This window comes from Thamnophis sirtalis, unplaced genomic scaffold, assembly GCF_051295495.1.
Source record: "Thamnophis sirtalis isolate CommonGarterSnake01/CBP01778 unplaced genomic scaffold, rThaSir2_p1.2 scaffold_13, whole genome shotgun sequence".
Taxonomy (NCBI): Eukaryota; Metazoa; Chordata; class Lepidosauria; order Squamata; family Natricidae; genus Thamnophis; species Thamnophis sirtalis.
In genome coordinates, this window is record NW_028261393.1 from 21,312,694 (window position 1) to 21,336,672 (window position 23,979).

At 45.4% G+C, this 23,979-nt stretch overlaps 1 protein-coding gene across 3 annotated transcripts in view; it reads right to left on the reverse strand.

The window, feature by feature from the left end:
- MFSD2A (MFSD2 lysolipid transporter A, lysophospholipid) overlaps positions 1 to 23,979 on the reverse strand; it is a 55,128-nt gene that overhangs the window by 16,310 nt on the left and 14,839 nt on the right. For all 3 annotated transcript variants that reach the window (XM_087728216.1, XM_087728214.1, XM_087728215.1), the window contains exons 4-9: positions 16,569 to 16,692; positions 15,747 to 15,825; positions 13,477 to 13,649; positions 10,549 to 10,639; positions 6,093 to 6,214; positions 3,696 to 3,779 (exon numbers count right to left, since the gene is read on the reverse strand). In XM_087728216.1, the coding sequence (XP_087584342.1) occupies positions 3,696 to 3,779; positions 6,093 to 6,214; positions 10,549 to 10,639; positions 13,477 to 13,649; positions 15,747 to 15,825; positions 16,569 to 16,692 (673 nt within the window). The remainder of the gene's footprint in view (positions 1 to 3,695; positions 3,780 to 6,092; positions 6,215 to 10,548; positions 10,640 to 13,476; positions 13,650 to 15,746; positions 15,826 to 16,568; positions 16,693 to 23,979) is intronic.

Here is a 23,979-nt window from a genome sequence, read left to right on the forward strand (position 1 = left end):
CTAGCTTCCAGGAGCACTCTATAGGCCTCCTAAAGGCTATGCATGCCCTTTTTTGACAAAAACAGGCCCATTTTGGGAGGTCTGCAGAGTGCAAAAACTTTTTTTTTACATTTGCTTTTTAAAAATCTTGGTGCATTTATACGCCGAAAAATATGGTACATGTATGACAGACACTAATACCCATTTGAATCACATCAGTGCCCATAATTCTGACCTTGCTTCCCTTATTGACTCCCCTCACTGCTTGTGCATAAGAGGGACCCTTTGGCAAAGCATGTAGATTTTAAACCTGAACTATTTTTATTAGGTATAATATCAGGTAAACTTGATAAGAAAAAGTGTGTATTTAATATTGCACGTCTTGACAGCAGCAAGGACAATGCTGGGAAAATGAAGAAACACCACGAGATGAAGAAATCATTAAGAAGATACTGTGCAGAAATGGACAGATTGACATTAGAAATGAAACAGAAAGAAGATATAGAATATTATCAAACATGGAATCTATTTTATCAGTGGTTGGGAAAAAGAGGGGGAGATTAAGAATGTAATATGCATTGTTAAGATGTGTATTAAGCATGAAGAAATGCAATTAATAAAAAATTAATAATAATAATAAAAAGAGGGACCTTTTGATCATGTTCCAACAACCCACTGACCTGGGTCTTTAGTTAAAGCTAACTTTGGGGTTACACAGAATACACTGGACCATAAATTAACCAGAATGGCTGGGTAAATGCATCAAAAACACAAGGCAAGCTCAAAGCAAAACAAACTTCATGAGTTTGGCATGTAGGTTTGTAATTGACTTTGAAAAGCTTGAAATGGGTGTGTGTCTCTGTATGTGTGTGTGGGAAACGACCATATTAACATTTTTCTCTGTTCCCCATTCAACAAAAGGGCGGTTTTAGAGAATGTGGGAAAGGAAAGGAAATCAGCAAATTATGGGTGGGAGTTTGTAGCGCTAAATCTGAGGACGGCTGTCAGCTAGAGTTTAGAGTCATCCTTCAGATGACTTGCAAAATTGTGGGCTTATTTTTAATGCATGTTCTAGATTTGGCAATTGGATTCCCTCAGGCAGTTGGATTAGTTTAGGATCCAGTGCATTGGGAAAAAGTAAATGTAAAGATTCCCTGCGCACATATCTGTTAGTCATTCCTGACTCTAGGGGGCGGTGCTCATCTGTTTCAAATCCGAAGAGCCAGCGCTGTCCGAAGATGGCTCCGTGGTCATGTGGCCGGCATGACTCAACACCGAAGTCACATGGAATGCTGTTACCTTCCCACCAAAGGTGGTCCCTATTTTTCTACTTGCATTTTTATGTGCTTTCGAACTGCTAGGTTGGCAGAAGCTGGGACAAGTAACGGGAGCTCACTCCGTTACGCGGCGACAAGCTCAGCATCTTAGCCACCGAGCCACTGCCTCCCTCAGTGCGTGCGTGTGTGTGTGTTTCTACCCCTTTCTAGCTTGGCAGAGAGCCTGATCTTTTCTTCTTCCCCCACTCCTCTTGCTTGGGCCTTCTCAGACAATTTGGCTCCAAGAATTCCATTCAGAGCCTCTCCCTGATCAAGACGGCTTTTTTCCTCATGATTAAGGGTAGGCAGGCAGGGAGAAAAATGGCAGGCCTTGGACAAAAGACTAGCCTGGTTTTTGTTTCTCGTCTCTTTTCAGACCCACTCTAAAAGCACACAAAGGAAGCCTTGTTGGTGATCACCGACTCTATCTTTCCCGAAAGGGGGTTAATTGCCTGGGCTAGTCTCCTTGAAGGATGGTTTTCCCTTAACGTCCTCTAGTTCCCTTGCAGAATCTGACAGCTGAAATATTTCACCCACAACAACGCTCGTAATTTTACTACAGGTAGTCCTCAACTTACGACCACAATTACCGTATTTTTCAGAGTACAAGACACACTTTCCCACCTCAAAAAAGTGGGTGGAAATGTCTGTGAGTCTTATACTCTGAATATTGCGGCAGCAGGGGGGGAGGGGGGTTGATGCGTTGGACGGGTCACGGTGGACGGGCTACAGTGGCGAATGGGCCACAGCGAATGGGCTGTGGTGGCAGACAGAACGTGGAGAACGGGCCACAGTGAAAAGGCCATGGGGAATGGGCAGCAGCGGCAGCGAATGGGCGGAGGCAACGGTGAATGGGCCTCATCTGGCCAGATGAATACCAGATGGATGCTGGGAGGAAGAAGCAGATTTCCCCCCCTTGCTTTCCTCCCCAAAAACTAGGTGTGTCTTATAGTCCGGAGCATCTTATAGTCTGAAAACTACAGTAAGCCCAAAATTTCCATTGCTAAGCAAGACAATGGTTAAATGAGTTGCCCCATTTTATAACCTTTCCTGGCACAATGGTTAAGTGAATCACTGCAGACTGTAAGTTAGCAACATGGTTGTTAAGTGAATCTGGTTTACCCTTTGACTTTGCTTGTCAGAAGGCCGCAAAAGGCAATTTACATGACCCCAAGACACTGCAACCGTCATAAATATGAGCCAGTTGCCAAGCATCTGAATTTTGATCCTGTGACCATGGGGAAGCTGCAATGCTCGTAAGCATGAAAGACGGTCATAAGTTACTTTTTTCATGCCATTTTAACTTCACATGGTCACTAAACAAATGGTTATAAGTCAAGGACTACCTGTACTAAAAAGCCCGGTGCTGGGATCTATTGGATGATGCCTGGACAGGAAATACCTGCTCTCTGCTCTAGATGTCTCTGCAGGGGATCTGAAATTTACAGGGCAAGGATAAAGCCCCACTTGTTAGCACTTGTTAGGATTTTGGCAAGATTCATTAGCTCTGTGTGCCTTGCTTAAATAGGATCCGTGCCAGGCAGGTAGTTAAATATCTCTTTACTTGTGAATAGGTAAAGAGAGGGACCCCATGGATGCAAAGTGAGGGGACCCCTCAAAAAATAGGAAATCAGTTTATATACAGTTCAAACATATTGGGTTTGGAATATAGAGAACGGCCATGTGTTACTTCAAAGAACTAGAAACATTAATCAAAAACATTCCTAGTTACTGAGAACATTACTCCAAGAGGGCTCCCTTCTCTTGTTCGCATCACACTCTTTGGAATATCCTCCCCTTGGAAATATGGATGGTGTGAACCTTGCTGACTTTGACAAATACGTTGAAACAATTCTGTCTGAATTCGCTTTGGGCCATAGGTTTTTCCCTAGGAGCCTCATTATGGGGTCTTCCTTGCATTCTTGTTTTCTTGTGTCAACCTTTATGATATGGTGGCCCACTCAAGGTCCACAATAATAAATACTGGCAACAAATAAATAATCCAGCTTTAGGGTTGAGAAAGTATATTGAACTATAAAGTAATCAGAGTGAACTAAGTTTACCTAACATATTAAACCACACAAAAACTAACCAAGCAGGCTGAGTAGGTTACATCAGTGGTGAGGCTTAGTAACTCACCCAGCTGAACCTGTCATGCCAGGGAATGTAGAAAAAGGGGAAAGAAGAAAAGAAGGAAAGAGAAAGAGAGAAAGAAGGGAGGGAGGGAGGGAGGAAAGAAGGAAAGAAGGAAGGAAAGAAAGAAGGAAAGAAGGAAGGAAGGCAGGAAAGAAGGAAAGGAGGAAAGAAAGAAGGAACGATAGAAGGAAGGAAAGAAGGAAGGAAGGAAGGAAGGAAGGAAAGAAGGGAGGGGGGTCATTGCATGCCTTGGAGAACACATACCATGATGGCGAGCAGAATGTTCTGGAACTCGTTTCGGAACCCCAAGGTATAAGTGCAGAACAAGGCAAAGTTTCCTTCCAACAGCTGGGAAGAAACAAGACATGTCAGTGGAAAAAAGCAAGAGCATTTTGGCAAGGAAAAAAAAAGATGGCAATTGGAAAGAAAAAACCCACCTTACCAGAATAAAGTTTCCCTAGTCTAGGACAATGTTTCTCCACTTTGGCAATGTTAAGATGTGTGGACTTCAACTCCCAGAACTCCCCAGCCCAAGAATTCTGTTGAGTTGTAGTCCACACACATCTGAACATTGCCAAGGTTGAGAAGGCCCTGCTTTGTAAAACTCCAGAAGCGAAGACTTGAAAGAATACAGGTCTTTGTTTTGACTACTTAAGGGGAAGGGAAGCAGAGAAGAGAAGGCTACTGGAGAATTGCCACGGAGAAGGAGAAAGGTAGAGGAACAAATATTCAATACATTCCCGGAGGGCTGAAGGGTGGGAAGTGGAATTCATTGTCCATTATTGAATTGGAAGCAAACAACAGCGCAGGAGGATTCAGCTGAGCAGTGACCTCAGCATCACGCCTGATATTTGGGCGGTACATTCTCCAAAACGTTGAGGCCGTGGGCATCCTTAGGGAGCATGCAGATTCAAGAACATGGAGGGTCCTTCAACTGTGCCCAGACAATCAAAACAGGCTTATCAACAAGAGCTTAGACCAGCGAGGGCTAAACTTTTTGTCGTCGCGTGCTGAAAGCATGTGTATGCAATATGTACACACACCTCCGTGACCAACAGCCCCTCCATGACCCCCCATGCGACCTGCAACCCCCACTCAGGCACGTGCGACTCTCCTGTACCCCATTTTGGGTCTAGTAGGCCTCCAAGCAGCCTCCTAGGAACAAAAATGGGCTGTGGGGGGACCGTGCCGCACTCCCCCTGCATGCGCCCTGCCCCCCACGCATGCATGGCAAAGACCCGAAAATCAGCTGGCCGGCGGGAAGCACATGTGCATGGGTGGTGGAGCTGAGCTGGGGCAATGGCTCTCATGCCTACAGAGACAGCTCTAGGTGCCACCTGCGGCATGCATGCCATCGCCATCACAGGCTTAGACATTTCCTAGGTTAAACACTGAGAAGAACAATCTGGGATCTATTTAGGAAGTACTCAAGATGCAGGTACCGTAGTCCTCGACTTAAAACCCCAATTGGGACAAGAATTTCCATTGATAAACAAGGCATGCCCAATTTTGTTACCCTTTTCGCTATGTGTGTTAAGCGAATCATGCAGTTGTTAAGCGAACCAGCTTCCCCCATTGGCTTTGTCAGAAGCGCCAGATGGGAAGGTCACACATAGTGATCTCTTGACCCCGGGACACTGCAAACATTGTCAACACAGGCTGGTTACCAAGTGCCTGAATTCTGATCATTTGGCTGTAAGGATGCTGCAACACTTGTAAGTATCAGGACCAATTGTAAGTCACTTTTTTCCCCCCAGCATTGCTGTAACGTTAAACTAAACGAATGGTTGCAAATCAAGGACTACTTGTACTCTAGAGCAGGGGTCTCCAACCTTGGCCACTTTAATATTTCCCAGGATGTTTCATTTCTCTAGGACAGTGGTTCCCAAACTTGGCAACTTTAAGACTTGTGGACTTCAACTCCCAGAGCTGGCTGGAGAATTCTGGGAGTTGAAGTCCACAAGTCTTAAAATTGCCAAGTTTGGGAACCACTGCTCTAGGAGAAGGGTGGGTGCTAACGTCTTACAATGCTATGGATGGAGGAAACATCCCTCTGAGTTCAGTTCCAAGCGGGTAGAAAGACACTGGAAACACAGAGGCTGATTGGAAAGATGGTTTTAATGGGGAAGCAGAACCACCAAGCACGAGTGATTCTGGGCAGTGGACCCAGCTGTTTGGATGAGCATGTGGGTTTTTATAAGTTTGTTCTATAGCGTTTTTGTAATTTAGAGGCTTGTTTTGTGTTGTAGGAAGTTAGCACCCAACTCTCTTCTAGAAGGGCGACATAGGAAATATTTTAAAAAAATCCAACTCCCAAAGTTCCTCAGCCAGCTGGCTTTCATGGCTAAAACTGAATGAGAATTCATGGTCTCTTGCTTTGTAGCTAGTGCCTTAAGCCAGGGGTCTCCAATCTTGGCCACTTTAAGACTTATGGACTCCAACTCCCAGAGTTCCTCAGCCAGCTGGCTGAGGAACTCTGGGAGTTGAAGTCCACAAGTCTTAAAGTGGCCAAGGTTGGAGACCCCTGCTCTAGAAAATGTATTCCAGGCAAGTTCAAGGAATGGGTAGAGTTTTTGCTCTGATTTAAAAAAAAAATCATGGTTGGGAATGTGATGAAGAAGTCTAGACGTTGTGATGGGAAAGACTGGAAAGTTCTCTCACCATGAAAGCGAGGGAGGTGAACAGGAAAGCGGCAATCAGCTTGATGTAGGGTCCATGTTTCATAACCAGCTTCAAACCCTCGAAGAAGGAAACCGGCTCAGCCAGCTGAAGTTCAGAAGACTCTGTGAAGCAAAGCACAAGGAGCAGGTGACTCTCTTCTCTTCCATGGATGTTCTGGATCATGGGTGTTTTGCTACCATATTTCTAGAACATACCATTTGTTATTTTTCATATATAATTCCATAATTGTTCTTGTTTGCATAATTCTTCCTAATTTTGACAGCCAGAGGATGAGGAAGAGGAAAAGGAGGAAGAAGAGGAGGAGGAAGATGTCCAAGAATGTTTAAAAGGACAATTGCCTTGATTGAGGCCTTCCTCCGTTGTAGGAAAGAGCTCAAATCAGCAGTTTCGTGGGAGAGTCATCTTTTCATAAATCTAGAGTGAAACGTAAAAACTTTCACTCTTTTCCCTAATCAGAAACTTAAACTGAAGTATGATGCAAACACCCCTTAGGCAACAGGGCTGGTCAAAGGTTTTCCCTTCACGGCATTCGTTCAGTGTGCATTGTCTTCAGCCCCTCCCGTTCTCTACTGCAGGGGGGGGGAAGGCGGGATGTTGGGTGCTTTCCAACCTTTGTATTGGTGCAAAAGGCAGTAATTGGCCTGCTGCCAATTACCTCCACCAGACCGATTAGATCGCACAGACTAGGCCTCCTCCGAATTCCATCCACCGGCCAGTGTCGACTGGCGACTACTCGGAGGAGAGCCTTCTCTGTGGCTGCTCCGACCCTCTGGAACGAACTCCCCGTGGAGATTCGAACCCTCACCACCCTCCAGGCCTTCTGCAAAGCCCTTAAAACCTGGCTGTTCCGACAGGCCTGGGGCTAAAGAACTGTTGCCCCCGTCTCAAATTGGTATGACTGTTGTGTTTTAATCATGCATTGTTTTTTTTATGTTGTTTTAAATTCTTGTTTGTATCCCCCTTCCCTGGTTGAGTTGTGAGCTGCCCTGAGTCCCCTTCGGGGGAAAACGGCGGCATATAAATAAAATCAACATTCAACATTCAACATTCAGTACCAAGCTGACAAATCAATGCAAAAAGATTTGGGGAGAAGCAGATACAGGTAGCCTCAAAAGTGCTTTTCCATAAGGCAAATAAATTTCCTTGGTTTTTTTTCTTTGAAAACATTCTGTGTTCTGTGGGCGTGTCTTTGTGGACGTGGCAGGGGAAGGATACTACAAAATCCCCAGTCCCTCCCCACTCTCAAAATTTCTGCTACTGGTTCTCAAAACTTCTGTCCATTCTTTAGTTCACTTCTTGGTTAAGGAGTGAAACTTTTTCAAGGAAAAAACCAAGAAAGTCCAGTTGTCTTTTGGACAAGCACCTTTGGAACAACCAGGACCCAGATTAGGGGTGTCAAACTCAAGACCCAGATCCGGCCCGGGGTGTGTGTGCTTAGATCTGGCCTAGGGGGCTGCTCTGGAAACAGTGAAGGACTGGCCTGTGGTGCCCTACTAGTGAAAATGGAGCTCCATTTTTGCTGGCAGAGGGTTGCAGGAAGCTGTCACAGCCGAAAATGGAGCGCAGGACCACAACAGATACTCTGGACACAAGTCATGAGTTGGCTATGCTTACCTGCCCCCCCAAGGTCAAACACAATGCTGATGCGGCCCTCAATGAAATTGAGTTTGACACCCCTGACCTAGATGATTGATAACCTCTATAGACCTTTAGAAACAAACAGCCCTCGACTTATGACCCCAATGGGAACCAGCATTTTCCAGTGTGGTTGTTACATGAATCATGCCCAATTTTACTACCCTTTTTTTTGCCATGCTTGTTAAGCAGATCCAGTCCCCGTCCCCCCATTAACTTCCTTGTTGGAAGGTTGCACATGGTGATTGTGCGACCCCAGGGCCCTGCAACCTTTGTAAATGAATGTTGATTGCCAAGTGCCTTCATTTTGATCACGTGACCATGATCAAACCCCTTATAAATGCAATGACTGACTGTAAATGGCTTTTCTCAGTGTTGTCGTAACGTCGAACAGTTGCTAAACAAATGATTGTGAGTGGAGAATGACCTACAGTGGAGTTAAATGTGTGCTATCTTTAGCTAATGTGAGCCAGATGATCCAGCCCTATCCTCTGGTGACTTCATCCTATCAGTCCTATCGTTGGAAGTTTGCCCATCAAACTTCCTTTTTCGGCTAATCTTACTATTGTGCATGACGTGATAAGGCTCTTCACTTGAAGGAACACTCAGGAGGATTTCTCAGATGTGGAGTGTGTGGATAAGGGCGAGGCATCAGGTAATATTTGCTCAAGAGGAGTGACTCTTTTGATAAGCATCCTCCAGACAAGGCCTCCATGCCACAGTGGGCTTCAGAAGGTGCTTTCATTCAGGAGGTTGAAGTCACGTCCCTCAGAAGACGAAGCAGAGAACACGTCCAGGGAGGGACCCAACTTTTGCTTCCCGGTGGCTGGTTAGAACCAGAATGTGGGGTTGCCTCATGAGAGAGAAGCTGAGGCCAGGCATGGCAGCTTTATGCAATCCCCAACTCTTGCACAAGACTCTCATTTCCTCCCTCAGGCATGAAGCAGGAGTGGCAGCTGGAGAGAAAGTTACAATCATTTTGTCCCAAGGGGGAAAACAAGGGATTTTTGCAACCCTCTTGACATATTTTTCGGAGTATAAGATGCACAAAGGCATTGAAGAGGCAAATTTAAAAAAAAAAGTTTTTGCACTCTACAAACCTCCCCAAAATGGGCCAATTTCCCCCGCAAAAAAAGGCATGAATAGCCTTTATGGGGCTTGCACAGTGCTCCTGGGGGGTACCCCCCATGAGCAAAAAATGCCCTGTTTTTTATCAAAAAAATGGCCATGCATAGCCTTTAGGAGGCTTATAGAGTACTCCTGGAGGCTGGGGGGGGGGGGGCAAAATAGAGCAAAAAAGCGGCCCATTTTTTGCTCATTTCTGCTCTCCCCAGCCCCCAGGAGTACTCTGAAAGCCTCCTAAAGGCCATGCATGGCCATTTTGGTGAAAGGGGTGAGGTTTCAGGAGGCAAAGAATGCTGTATTCAATGTATAAGACGCACCCAGATTTTCATCCTCTTTTTTGAGGGAAAAAGGTGCATCTTATACTCTGAAAAATATGGTAATTAGTAGGAGTAGTGCAGGGATGGGTTCCTGCCTGCATTACTACCAGTTCAGTGCCTGAAAAATTTTGCTCCATGCGCATGCGCATTTGCACTTAAAAAGGTCTGTGCATATGCACACCATTAAAAAAGGGAAAATTACCTTTTTCAATGAAGATTGTTCTGCGCATGTGCAGAACAGAAAATAAAGATGGCGGCGCCCAGGATAGAACCAATATGGTCACGTGTCCGGCTGAGTTACTACCTATTCGGCTGAACCAGTCCGAACTGGCAGGAACCCATCTCTGGAGTAGTGATACTGAACACGTCTCCAGTATCCCGTAAAAGAAAAAAAAAACCATCCTTAATTAGAAGGATGTCACCAGGGTGCATTTGGGGGGGCCAGAGAACATTTCTGAAAGGATGGATTCATTCTTTTAAAGTAAAAGCTTATTTAACAAAACGTTAAAGTCAGAGGGTCAGGGTTTTGTAGGCTTCTACAGAGGTGTCCATGCACACCACAATATCCCTCATTGATGCAATGTATTATTTTAGCAGATGATTCAACTCAAATAGCAATAACACTTAGACTTATATACCACTTCATAGTGTTTTTTACAGCCCTCTCTAAGCGGTTTACAGAGTCAACCTTTTTGCCCCTAAACAATCTGGGTCCTCATTTTACTCACCTCGGAAGGTTGGAAGGCTTGAGCCTGGTGAGAGTTGAACAGCTAAACTGCAGCTAGTAGTCAGCTGAAGTAGCCTGCAGTACTGCACTCTAATAACTGCAGCACCTCAATTCAAATTATGGATTCACATCTGTTTGACCTCAGTGACTCAACCAACTGGGCTGAGTCATTTTCAAGATTTCTGCCCTCTAGAGAGAGGTATCTAAGCCAGTTTATCCCCATCATGGCAATTTGTATGAATTTTTACTCTATTTCCAGAATTCTAAGCAAGGACAATGCCAACTGAGGAATTTTGGTGTAGGAGAAGAACAGGCTGAAATAGGAGGTGGGGTTAAATGTGTCATACGTTTCATGTCCTTGCATTGACACGAAAGATCCCCGTCCAGCCCCCACCCTTGAATTCCATTGTCCCTTATCGAGTGCCAATTTAGTTTTGACCAATTGTTGACTAGATTCTTGTGTATACGTAGCAACAGCAATGCTAAGCTCTTCTATGCTTTGGACTCAATGAATGCATCTAGTTATTTGCGCCTGCTATTAGGGAATTGAAGTCTACACACACAGAAGTCGCTATGGTTGAGAATACATAATCATAATATTGCATGATGTGAATTGATTCACTTGGCTTACCTTGCCTTTCCCGCACGCCTAGAGACAGAATGGTAGCACAAAGAATGTAAATCCCACCAATGACCCCGGCTGCAATCATATAGGCATTTCTCTGTAAAAGGATAGAAAGAAGGGTGAAAAAAATGGGAACATTTCAAATGAGATCAATACTTCAAGCAGGATATTATGTAGAAAAGCATCATTTGATGCTTAAAAGTATTCCTCAACTTACAACCCCATCAGAGGCTTGAATTTTGATCATTAAGAGATGCTTGGGCCAATTTTATGATCGTTTTTATGGTGGTTGTTAAGTGAATTCCGGCTTCCCAGCTTGTTAGAAGTCAACAGATTCCCTGATTAGATGCTGCAACTATCGTGAATGCGAGCCAGTTGCCAATTATTCCCAAATTGCAATCATGTGACACGCAACATCATGTGGTGTAATGGTCATAGCTTCGAGCATGGGTCATAAGTCATTTTTGAAAGCGTGTCCCATTACTATTAGATTAGGAGATGAATTAAGAGGTGATTTTTTTTCATCTTGTAAATAGTATTTTACGAATTAAACTATTGATCAGTATCCATAACCCCAGTATCCCAACAATTCTTCCAGAAAAAATCAAACTGATTAGAAGAGACATTGGGTGTTGATGCTAAAAGATCTGCAGACTAGTAGCTAAACTAGATATATAGCTGAACTACCATATGTGTCTATAATACAGCTAGTCCTCAAATTACAACAGTTCATTTCGTACAACGGCACTGAAAAAAGTGACATATGACCATTTTTCACACTTATGACCATTGCAGCATCCCCAGGGTCACATGATTTACATTGGATTGCTTAACAAATGGTTCGTATCTATGACGGTTCCAGAGTCCTGGGAAAATGTGATTCCCTTTTGCGACCAAAGTCAACCAGAAAGCCAGATTCACTTAACAACCGTGTTACTGATTTAACAGCTGTGATGATTCGCTGAACAAATGTGACAAGAAAAGTCATATAATGCAGCAAAACCCATTTAACACATTTCTCACTTAGCAACATCAATTCTGGGCACAATTGTGGTCGTAAGTCGAGGACTATCTGTGTTGTTTCTCTCTTGTCAACCAAATTTACACCTTACAAATGTATATTTTAATATACTGGAGTAAATTCATATGCTTTCTTTTCCTTTTGATAGAAATTCCATTTGTTTCGGACATGAAAGATTGGCCAACACATCTAAACTCACCACAACAACTTTTAATCAGGTCAGCGACACACCCAGTGACGGCCTAAGCCTTTAAGTAGGACCCATTTTAACATGGGTTGTTGAAGGCTTAGCATGTTGTGCACCTCTAGCCCATTTAATTAGCTCTGGGTTCAGCGTATGTGGAAACTCAAAATAAGAAGCTCACTTAATAACCAGTTGAAGCATCTTATATGGATGCAGCTTACCAGAACAGCTCTGGCAACCAAGACACAAAGGAGATTTCTTGGTTTGAACTGTTCCCAACTACCCCTTTGAATGAACAAGACGTCGGACCACACCTCTAGCCCAATTTTGTTCCTTAGGAGAAGAGACTCTATGACAGGGGTGTCAAACTCAAGGCCTGGGGGCTGGATCTGGCCCTCATAGTACTTTAGATCTGGCTTGCGGAGCCGCCCTGGAAACAGTGAAGAACCAGACTGTGGTGCTTCTGCCAGCGAAAACAGACTCCTAAGGTCCATTTTTGGCTTCCACGGCCTCCTGCAACCCTCTGCCAGGGAAATGGAGCAGAGCAGAGGGTTGCAGGAGGCCGTGGAAGCTGAATACGGATCTCGGGAGCCTGTTTTCGCTGGCAGAGTGCTCAAGTCACTACAGGCGCCCCCGAGAGGAGTGACGTCGAGCTGGCCATGCCCACCCCAGCCCCCTGAGGACAAACACAACCCTGATGTGGCCCTCAATGAAATCGAGTTTGACACCCCTGCTCTATGACATTCCATCTCTCAAGCCGGAATATCAGTTTTTTCACTTTGGTTAGCCAGACAAAGCAGCAACAAAAAGGGAGATGATCTTTTTCTCAACTCCTCCTTCAGCCAAACCCTTTATCACAGTGTTTCTCAACCTCAACAAGTTTAAGAGGAGTGGACTTCAACTCCCAGAATTCTCCAGCCAGCAAGGGAATTGGTTCTCTAGAATTTCTAGCAAGGCTGGCTGGGGAATTCTGGGAGTTGAAGTCCACTCCTCTTAAACTTGCCGAGGTTGAGAATCTTTGCTTTACTGCATTGTAGTGAGAACACGGCATTCTCAGGGATGAAATCCAGCAGGTTAGGACAGGTTCTAGAGAACCGGTAGCGGAAATTTTGAGTAATTCGGAGAACCGGCAAACTGGCTGGCCCCAGTGTGAGGTGGGAATGGAGATTTTGCAGTATCCTTCCCCTGGAATGGGGTGGGAATGGAGATTTTGCAGTATCCTTCCCTTGGAATGGAGATTTTGCAGTATCCTTCCCTGGAATGGGGTGGGAATGGAGATTTTACAATATCCTACCCCTGGAATGGGGTGGGAATGGAGATTTTACAGTATCCTTCCCCTGGAATGGGGTGGGAATGGAGATTTTGCAGTATCCTTCCCCTGGAATGGGGTGGGAATGGAGATTTTGCAGTATCCTTCCCGTGGAATGGGGTGGGAATGGAGATTTTGCAGTATCCTTCCCTGGAATGGGGTGGGAATGGAGATTTTACAGTATCCTTCCCCTGGAATGGGGTGGGAATGGAGATTTTCAGTATCCTTCCCCTGGAATGGGGTGGGAATGGAGATTTTGCAGTATACTTCCCTGGAATGGGGTGGGAATGGAGATTTTGCAGTATCCTTCCCCTGGAATGGGGTGGGAATGGAGATTTTGCAGTATACTTCCCCTGGAATGGGGTGGGAATGGAAAAAAATTGAATTTCACCACTGGGCATTCTCTGTAAGAATCCATACCGTATCAGAAAGCGAACCAGTGTCACGGGTGATGTTGACTTCTTCTAAGACCACTGAAGAATTGTTAGTGTTGAAGAAAGGTGGGTCTGGAATACAAGGCGTGTCTACTTTCCCCACAATCTGTCCTTGGATGGCTGTCCCTAGGACAGTGCCAAGCACTTCTACTGTCATGCCTGTAGAGACAAGAGAGCGATTAGAACAAATAAAACATAAGTTTGGTCCCCTTTCAAAAGTAGTGGTAGATGCTGGTTCTAACTCATTGAGCACTTGAATATCAGCGTTCAAACCTTAAACTAAACCATGCTTTAAGTTAGCTGTGGGTTCATCCAATCCAGTTGAGTTATAACACTGTCTCATGAAGCATAATTTACACACGTCAAAGCTAGGTTCATAAACACCCAATGGTTGACCAACATACTCAACTGAACCACAATGAAGTTTTTGGTTTATCAACTAGTGAACATCAACTTCAACCAAGCCACCCTGCTAAGCTACAATATGCTTCATTGGGGTGGGGGCTAGAATATTATGTGAAGGCAGGGCTGTCTTAATGCATGGGCCTGATGGGCACTTGTGTTTGGGTCCCACGAGGATAGGGGCTCCATACTAAGCTGCGCAGGTTAACCCTTCAATGCACCTTGTATCATATAAATGCAGCAACTGTATGACTTACTGAGTCTTATTGTGTTTTTAAAACCTCACGTATCATTCAAGTATTTACCATGTTGATTAGTTGTTGCTGCACAGCATGTTTTTAACGTTTCAACGCCAATTTTGTTGGAAATGCCAATAAAATAAATGTAGGTTTAATTTTATCCACCATTTACATTTTCATTCCTGTGAGTAGTTGACATAGGGGTCCCAATACACTGCTTTGCCTGGGGCCCATGAGGCTGTTAAGATGGCCCTGTTTGAAGGCAGACCTTATATTTTGCTAACTAGGGTTTGTGGCTTAGCATGACAGGTGAACGTAGGTAAGGTGTTCCGAGCAATATGCCTCCATGTGAAAGCATCTTGATAGCCGTGTAAGTAAACACCTCTTAATGATGAATTTCTCAAACATCAAAGAAAATTCTTTTCCCAAATAGAGAGAAAATGAGATCTGAGCTGTGAATTACAAAAGAGGGAAAGAGGTAGGACTCCTAGTAAGCCTCAAAGCCTTTACTTCTGGTTATGTCACTATTGACGGAGATCATGTTTTGACATGTGGTCAGAAAGTTCCTATGACTACAATGAGCTGCTCTTTACACATTAGATAAGTGGGATGGATTACCAGGAGGAAGGATTCAAGAGAGCGGATAAGTGCTACTTTAAATGCACTAATGTATTACAGCCTGTAATATTACAGCCAAGGAAGCAAAAGCCACCACATTGGAAACTGGAAGTATTGGAGAACTTTACAACCAGACTTCTTCCTATCACTTCCATTTAATCTAAACTTGGTACATAGGAAAGCTAAACACTGGGACAAAAATTAAAAACAGCCACTGGAAAAGAAAGAAAGGATAGACTGGAAAATCTGGTCATTTCCTAGCATCTTTCTTGGGTTCAACCATGCAATTTTCTGCATGTTTCTGCAACCACAGACAGACAATCATCAGTGAGTTAATAGATCTCCCATAAAGTCATCTAGGGTACAAAAGTGCAAACTTACATATCTATTGAGAATGGGAGAGGGGGAGGGGGAGGGAGGGGGGAAAGAAGGAGAGAGAGAGATGATAGATAAGATAGATAGATAAATAGATGGATGGATGGACAGACAGATAGGTGTGTGTGTGTGTGTGTGTGTGTGTGTATTGTGTCACAACCCCTGTTATGCCCAAATATGGGAGGGAGCATACTGCTTTCCTTCTCTATCTTTCAGCTCACCCTAGGAGCCATCCAGGCAGAAAGGCATTTTTTTATGTTGCCTTTGTTACATTTGTGTTGCCTTTATTTATTTATCAGCACAAATGCAACACACACACACAGACACATGCATATATGTATGTATGTATGTATGTAGGTAGGTAGGTAGGTAGAAGTAGGTAGGTAGATGATAGATAGATAGATAGATAGATAGATAGATAGATAGATAGACAGACAGACAGACAGACATGGATGGATGGATGGATGGATGGATGGATGGTTGGACATAGATTTAGATACACACACAAATTGTGGTGCTTTGCAATTCAGTGTATCAGAAGGGGAAGGGTCAGCTTCCATAGTTAGCAGGGTGGAAGCCTTCTGGTATTAGTTTTGCATAAACGGAGATGGGGGTCTCTTACGGTAGGCTGTGGCAGAATCCCTTTCGCTCTGCTCTCTGCTGATGAACATGGTGAGGGCTGAATAAGGAACATGGAAGCACTGCCAAGGAGAAAAGAAGGAAAGATGCTGAGCTTGCACAGACAAATTCCGCTTGAAAATGCAAAATATAATAATATGCTGGGCTACGGTCGCAATCAAGATTTGATTTGATGTAACACATGCGAAGACATAATATCTTCGGAAGGAATAATTGGGGATGGGCAGGTGAGAAACCAGCTTTGGGACCTTATGAGGACAGAGACCAACAAGCCAAATTTAATTCTAAAAAAATACGTTGGAAAACTTCAGAGTATATTCAGCACATACAACCTGATTCAGATTTTATCGGGCTGTTGATGAATTGCTTGGGATCCCTCAATGGCAAAAATGGTGTTCCCCACACAATTACAAGGACTAGAAAATATTCCTACAATTGGAAAAATTAAGCCAAGAGATTCCAAGCAGTGGGCTAAGAGTGTATGTATCTGCAATAGAACAAGGAGGACTAGAATCTTAGAATCAGGTTATCAGAGATATACATTCTACAACAATATACACACAGCAGAGTCAATTCAAGCCTGCTTCTCCCTGTTAAAATGTTCCTTTCTTGCTTATTTGACCTCCCTTCCCATCTTGACAATCTTAAATCCAGCATTTGACCTATATGCTGGTTTTATGATAGCCAACGAAGGCGCTGTATGGAGCAGAAGATCAAAGCAAGCAAGGGCTGGGCAAAGGGAAGGAAGGGAACACAGAGAAGAGGAAAGCACAAAAAAACCTGGATCATGAAAGGACAGACTCACCGTCACGAGGGTCTGAAAAACGCAGTAGAAGAAAAGGTACCACAGCACTTGCCCTTGGGAAATGTCGGGCACCAACCATATCATGAAGTAAGAGATCACACCAAAGGGAGTGGAAAAGACAATCCTGTTGGGGGATCAAGTCAAATGAAAGAGTTAATATACTGAGGTGCTTGGAGAAAAGACAAAGAAAGGCAGGGCTGAGCTAACAGATAACAGAGTTGGAAGGGACCTTATAGGTCATCTAGTCCAACCCCCCACCCAAGTAGGAAATCCTACGCCATCTGACAAATGGCAGTCCAATCTCTTCTTGAAAGTCTCTAGCGATGAAGCTCCCACAACTTCCGAAGGCAACTTCTGTTCCATTGAATATAGATTAACAGAGTTAGAAGGGACCTTGGAGGTCATCTAGTCCAACCCTCTGCCCAAGCAGGAGACCCTACACCATTTCTGACAGATGGCAGTCCAATCTCTTCTTAAAAGTCTCAAGTGATGAAGCTCCCACAACCTCTGAAGGCAACTTCTGTTCCATTGGTCAATTGTTCTCATTCTCAGAAAGTTCCTCCTTCTTTCTAGGTTAAATCTCTCCTTGGTCAGTTTCCACCCATTATTCCTTGTCTGGCCTTCAGGTGTTTTTTGGAAAACAGCTTGACCCCCCCTCCTCCTCTCTGTGGCAGCCCCTCAAATATTGGAAGACTGCTCTCATGTTTCCCCTGGTCCTTCTCTTCACTAGACTAGCCATGCCCAGTTTCTGTAACTGTTCTTCATATGGTTTAGCCTCTAGTCCCCTAATCATCCTGGTTTCTCTTCTCTGCACTTTTTCTAGAGTCTCAACATCTTTTTTATATATGGTGACCAATCTGGATGCAGTACTCTAGGTGTGGTCTTACTAGGGCTTTATAGAGCTCAGATCAGGTAGCCCTAAGTTCATCAAACATCAAGAAGAATCTAGCATTTATTCTAGAATCTAGATCCGGGATGGCAAACCTATGGCACGCGTGCCACAGGTGGCACACGAGCCATTTGTAGGGCACATGAGGAGTTTTTAAAGCCATTTTTCACCTTCCCCAGTCTCCAGAAGCTTTATAGGAGCCTGAGGAGGGCAAAAAGAGCTCCCCCCGCCGGAAGCCCTCCAGAGGCTTCAGGAGCTTCCCTGAAGCTTCTGGAGCGCAAAAAACAGGCCCTATGGGCAAACTGGAAGTTCGGGAACGGACTTCCGGTTTTCTCGTAGGGTCAGTTTAAGCCCTCCGGAGGCTTCAGGGAAGCCTCCTGAATGTCCCTGAAGCCTCCGGAGGGTCTCGGGGGGGTGGGTGGTTGTTTTTGTTCTCCCCGGGCTTCTATAAGGCCTCTGGAGCCTGGGGAGGGTGAAAAAAGCATGCAAATGTTTTCCCTGATCCTTCTCTTCACTAGACTAGCCATGCCCAGTTCCTGCAACCGTTCTTCATATGTCACACCATTCTGACACATGTTAAGTTGGTTTAAGGCAGGCTGATCAGTGTGATCTCTGCAAAATCCCAACCATTTTGGGGAAGAGACTTCACTGTTTGGATCCCATTGGCTTCATCCTGAACAAGTTAATCCCAGCTGAACAACCAAACTTGACAATATTGTAATTATGAAACGTTTTAATGAGAATGTGCAAAGGCAGTTCAGTTCAGTTTAGTTTAGTTTAGTTTAGTTTACTTTATTGTCATTGCACCTCATACAACAAAATTAAATGCCATCTTTGGTGTACATTGTAACTATAAAAATAAAAACACAAACACAAACCCTTCGCATACTATATAATTGAAACTGAAAACCCCTGTATAGTGCAATATTAATTGCATTAATATTGCACTATACAGTAGAATTCAATATAGTTACTGCCCTGGGATAGAAGCTGTTTTTCAGCCTATTTGTCCTTGTTTTTATTGTCCTGTACTGTCTGCCAGATGGTCAAAAAAAAGGGTGCCCAGGATGAGATGGATTTTGAAGAATGTTTTGAACTAGATTTAAGAAAAGCCACCAACACAACACCCACTCCCGGGGTTCTACCCAATGCCAATTTTCTCACAATGTCCAACCTGGGCTAACACAATATAACGGCTTCCCAAAGCCAAGTCCAAAGAAATACACCATATGGTGGCTTGTCCTGATGGCTTAATTGATCCAGCGTGCTAAACAACAGCTGAGAACCCACAAAATGCTGAATCGCACAGTAGCCAACTCTACTTGGCTTAATCCTGTGAAGTATGTGAGCCCATCCTCTCTCTTTCTTCTCTCTCTCTCTCTCTCTCTCATGCACACACTCAGCCTTCACCGATGGCCCTAAGCCATTAAGTAGTTTGCTTCTTTCTGGCTTAACGTAGGGATAAACAAACAACATGATGGTCTATGAACATCCTTTTCGTGCCCTTAGAATGTTAGGCCTTCTTTTTTTTCATTGCAAAATAAATCTCTTGAGATTTCCAAGGGCCTCAAGCACCTAATGTACCCCTTAAAGCTCATTGTCCACTCAAGACAAGCCCCTCCCCCACTTTTGAGTGCAGCTTTCAACATGGCTCTCAAGACCTAGGATGACATCAAACTTGGCATGGGATTCTTGGCTTGGTGCTCTGCTGGATTGAAGCCATTGTTCTAACTCACAAACTACAGCTTAGCCACTCTTCAACCAAGCCATTGTAGCTTCTCCAACTAACCCTCACACAAAGTTTCCTCCAAGTTAGACTTCTTTCCAAGCCATACAGTATCTGTCATTTTGCAGGTGTTGTGGCCTTCAGCTTCTCATGGTCCCAACTTACAGAAAAGGACTGTAAGAGAGATCCACCCAAACACCTGGAGGATGTAAGGATGCCTACTGTTAATTTAAACCGTAAATTTACATCTCTCCCAACTATAGTTAGGAAGCCATGATTAGGAAGCCTCCCAAATGAAATAAAACGGGCAAGACTAATCTTTTAACTCAAACTGAAACTCTATTTCTAAGATCCGGGGGAATTCGGTTAAGCATGATTCTCTCTAGTCCAATGTTTCTCAAACTTGGCAGTTTGAAGATATGTGGACTTCAACTCCCAGAATGCCCGAGTCTACACTTCTTCAAGTCAATGGGCCAAAGAGTTTTAAGTTTTCAGAGTGATCCTGTATGTTTGTATCTCCTAGGACAAGGATGGCAAACCTTTTTGTAAATGCATGCCAAAATTGTGTGTGTGCCAGTTCTAACCTCTTCTATAGAAGAGGTTCCACAAATCTACAAATCTACAGTGCTGTTTAGAACCAGTTCCAGCTCCCTCCCTCCCCCCACCCAACCAAACCATACTTGCCCCGCCTGTCGCTCACTGATTGGCTAGCTGACCAATCCCCTCCACATCTAAGATTCCTATCTAAACCTTAAAGTCTTAAAGTGTCAAGTTTGAACATCTCTGGGTTTTTTTTTCTAAAGGGTTAGGGGTGCAAGGGTCTTGTAACTTGACAGCTTTAAGACTTGCACACTTCAATGCCAGAGTTCCTGAGCCAACATTTTGGTTTCTAAGCAAGAGCATTATTAAGTGAGTTTCTCCACATTTTACAAGTTGGCCATGCCCACCCAGTCACATCACTGCCAAGCCACTCCCACTCAGTCACATGGCTGGCAAGCCACTCCCACTCGGTCACATGGCTGGCAAGCCACTCCCACTCAGTCACATGGCTGGCAAGCCACTCCCACCCAGTCACATCACTGCCAAGCCACTCCCACTCAGTCACATGGCTGGCAAGCCACTCCCACTCGGTCACATGGCTGGCAAGCCACTCCCACCCAGTCACATCACTGCCAAGCCACTCCCACTCAGTCACATGGCTGGCAAGCCACTCCCACTCAGTCACATGGCCGGCAAGCTATTCCCACAAAGCAGGCCACACCTACAGAAGAGATTCTGGCCCACACCCACAATGCAATGCATCCCACCCACCTGTGCATGTGTGCATGACACCCACCGACCCACCCTTGGCCCTGTTTTTTGCCCTCCCCAGGCTCAGGAGGCTTTCCTGAAGCCTGCGGAGGGCAAAAACGGCCTCCCCTGCCCCCCCCCCGGAAGCTGGAAACAGATCATTTCCAAATTTCCAATTGGCCTATTGGACCCATTTTTCACCCACCCCCAGGCTCCGGAGGCTTTCCTGAAGCCTGGGGAGAGAGAAAGCAGCCTCCCCGGCCCTCCGGAAGTCTGAAAATCAGCTGGTTGGCAGGCTCATGCATGCTGGAGCTGACACCTCATGTGCCAGCACGTATGGCTCTGTGTGACACCTGTGGCACATGTGCCACAGGTTTGCCCTCACCGTCCTAGACCTCCTAGGGGAGTTTGAAGTTTGAAGTTTGAAGTTTTATTTTATTTATATGCCGCTCTATTCCCTAAAAGGGACTCAGGGTGGCGAACAACTCCAACGGGAAGGGGAACATGTAAATACAAAATAGACATTTAAAATAACCAACAACCACAGGTGTCGAGAGGGGAAGGGAGCTCATCAACCCCAGGCCTGCCGGCACAGCCAGGTCTTAACGGCTTTTCGGAAAGCAGGGAGAGAGGTGAGGGTCCGAATCTCCGCGGGGAGTTCGTTCCAAAGGGCCGGAGCTGCGACAGAGAAGGCCCTCCCCCGGTCGTAGCCAGAGGCCGACCCTGTGCGATCTAATGGGTCTTTGGGAGGTAATTGGCAGCAGGCAGTCTCTCAAGAGTTGGTGGAGCAAATGTCCATAATGCATCAAAAGCAGAACAATGGGGGCTTTTTTGTGCAAAAACTAAGGAAAAATCATCCAGAAAAGCAGCAGGAAGAGGACTAGAGGAATTTAAACACTCCATTGGCAAGTGACATGCCAAGATGGCCTTCTTTAGACTGGGAGAAAGGTTAGTGAGATCAAGTCTGCATGCCTGATATGTAAAATGAGACCCGGGGAAAAGAGGAACTCAGGCAATCCATTCAAGGGAGATGGAAGGACTGAACATGTTTAGCTGGCTTCACTTCCCTGTAGGACATTCAAATAAGGTTATCCAGAAGGTGAAGACTCTGCAGTAAAACCGATGAAGAGATTTGGGGCATTTTCATAACAAATTAATGAATGACCCTTTACGTTTTGGTAGATCCAAGATTACAGGCAGTTCTTGGCTTACATCATTCATTTAGTGACTATTTGAAGTTCCAGTGGTATGCGCAGAACAGGGGTTGGTTTCAACCGGTTTGCGGCAGTCCCTGCGAACCGGTTGGTCGCCGAACCCGGAAGTAAGTAACTTCCGGGAACGGCGAAAGGCGCGCCCGCCCACCCGTGGTCCTTACCCGGTTTTGACGAGTTCTGCGCTTCCACGCATGCGCAGGACGCATACAGCGCCTGCGCGATCATCCAGGAGCAGCTGGAGCATTGCGCAGACACTAGTACGCATGTGTGCACCGCGCACGTGCACGAGGACACCGCCGACCCCGTTCCAACCGAACCGGTTGGAACGGGGCGAGAAACCCACCCCTGGCGCAGAAGCAAAAAACAAGATGGCGCCTCCAATAGAACCAATTCGGGGTGTGTGTCCATCAGAGTTACTACCTACTCAGCCAAACCAGTCTGAACCGGTAGGAACCCACCTCTGATGAGTTGGGGATTGGACATTCAGCCTGGGTCCTTGGGGGGGGGGATTTGGGAATACTTTCAATATGTAACTTTCGCGCCTTTAGCCTCTGATCCTGCTTTTCTTTCCTTGCTATCATTTGAAACTCAGTAAAAGTACCTCTTCTCTAACAAACATGGGGTTTGGGGGGGTATTTCCTTTCTTGGGTTTTGAACAGAGGCACGCCTGACATTTCATTTGCATCCTGCATGAAAGAGGCACGCTGAAAGCAGGAAGTGAAAGAGGAAGATCCTGGAACATGTGTATTTTCCTCCCGGCTACTTCTTTCCAGTGAAGTGGAACACAAAAATGACGTGTCCCTCGAAAACGAAGCAACCCCCAGCCGGGCTTCAACCCAGAGCAGCTCTCTCTCTTCCTCCTGCTGCTTCTGATACGCACAGGGGTTGCTAGTTACTCAGCCTTTCCATGGTCCTCTCGGCTCGCTTATCTTTACAAACTTCACCTAGTTCTGAAAAGAAAGGAAACTGACGTGTCCAGTGCTGAAAATGTAGTTTGCTAAGGAAGGGGGGGGGGAATGTCCTTTCGGGAATCCCTCCAGCCAGAGAGACGGTCTGTGAGAGCAAGAGGAGAGCTATTCAAGAGCAAAATGCAGCCAGCAAAGAATATATCCAGTTTTATTTCTGTCTAGAAACCATTTCTGAAGTTTTTGTGGTCAGGACAGAAAAAAACAAAATTAAATTTTGACTTTCGGTTTTGCTACTTAGTTTGTTGTTATAGCAATAGCACTTACAGTATATTCCTCCCCATAGTGCTATTACAGCCCTCTCTGAGCGGTTTACAGAATCAGCATAAGGTAAAGGTAAAGATTCCCCTCACACATACATGCTAGTCGTTCCTGACTCTAGGGAGCAGTGCTCATCTCCGTTTCAAAGCCGAAGAGCCAGCGCTTTCCGAAGACATATTCGTGGTCATGTGGCTGGTATGATTAAATGCCAAAGGCGCATGGAACGCTGCTATTTTCCCACCAAAGGTGGTCCCTATTCTTCTACTTGCATTTTACATGCTTTTGAACTGCTAGGTTGGCAGAAGCTGAGACAAGTAATGGGAGCTCACTCCGTTACGCAGCACTAGGATTCCAACCGCAAACTGCTGAGCCTTCTGATTGAGAAGCTCATCATCTTAGCCACTGAGCCACTGCATATGCCACCCAAAATCTAGATCCTCATTTTATCGGAAAGATGGAAGGCTGAGTCAACCCCGAACCCTGTCAAGATCGAATTCCAGGCTGTGGGCAGAGAACAGAATAGAGCTGGAAGAGACCTTGGAGGTCTTCTGGTCCAACCCTCTGCTCAAACAGCAGACCCTATCCCAGGGGTCCCCAGCCCCTGGACCTTGGACAAGCACTGGTCTGCCAGAAACCACCCCACACAAACAAGTGAAGTCCCACTCACGGGATGCAGGCAGTATGAGAAACCAGGCCTGCTCCGCTCTATGGAAAACCCTCTCCCCATGAAACTGGTCCATGATGCCCAAAACATTGGCTCCCATTGCCCTATACCAGTGATGGTTAGCCTTTTTGGCACTCAGTGCCAAAACTGGAATGCCAGAGCAATGGAACCTGGAAGAGACCAGCCGGGCGGTATGCATGTTCAAGGTGGCCAGCTGCTCTTCCGGATCCTGTCGCGTGTATGCTTGCTGGCCACTGTGCATGCACAAGACGGAACCTGGAAGAGCAGCTGGCAATGGCGTGTGTGCCCACAGAGAGGGCTTTGCGTGCCACCTCTGGTATGTGTGCCATAGATTTGCCATCACAGCCCTACAGCATTTCAGACAAGTGGCTATCCAGTTTC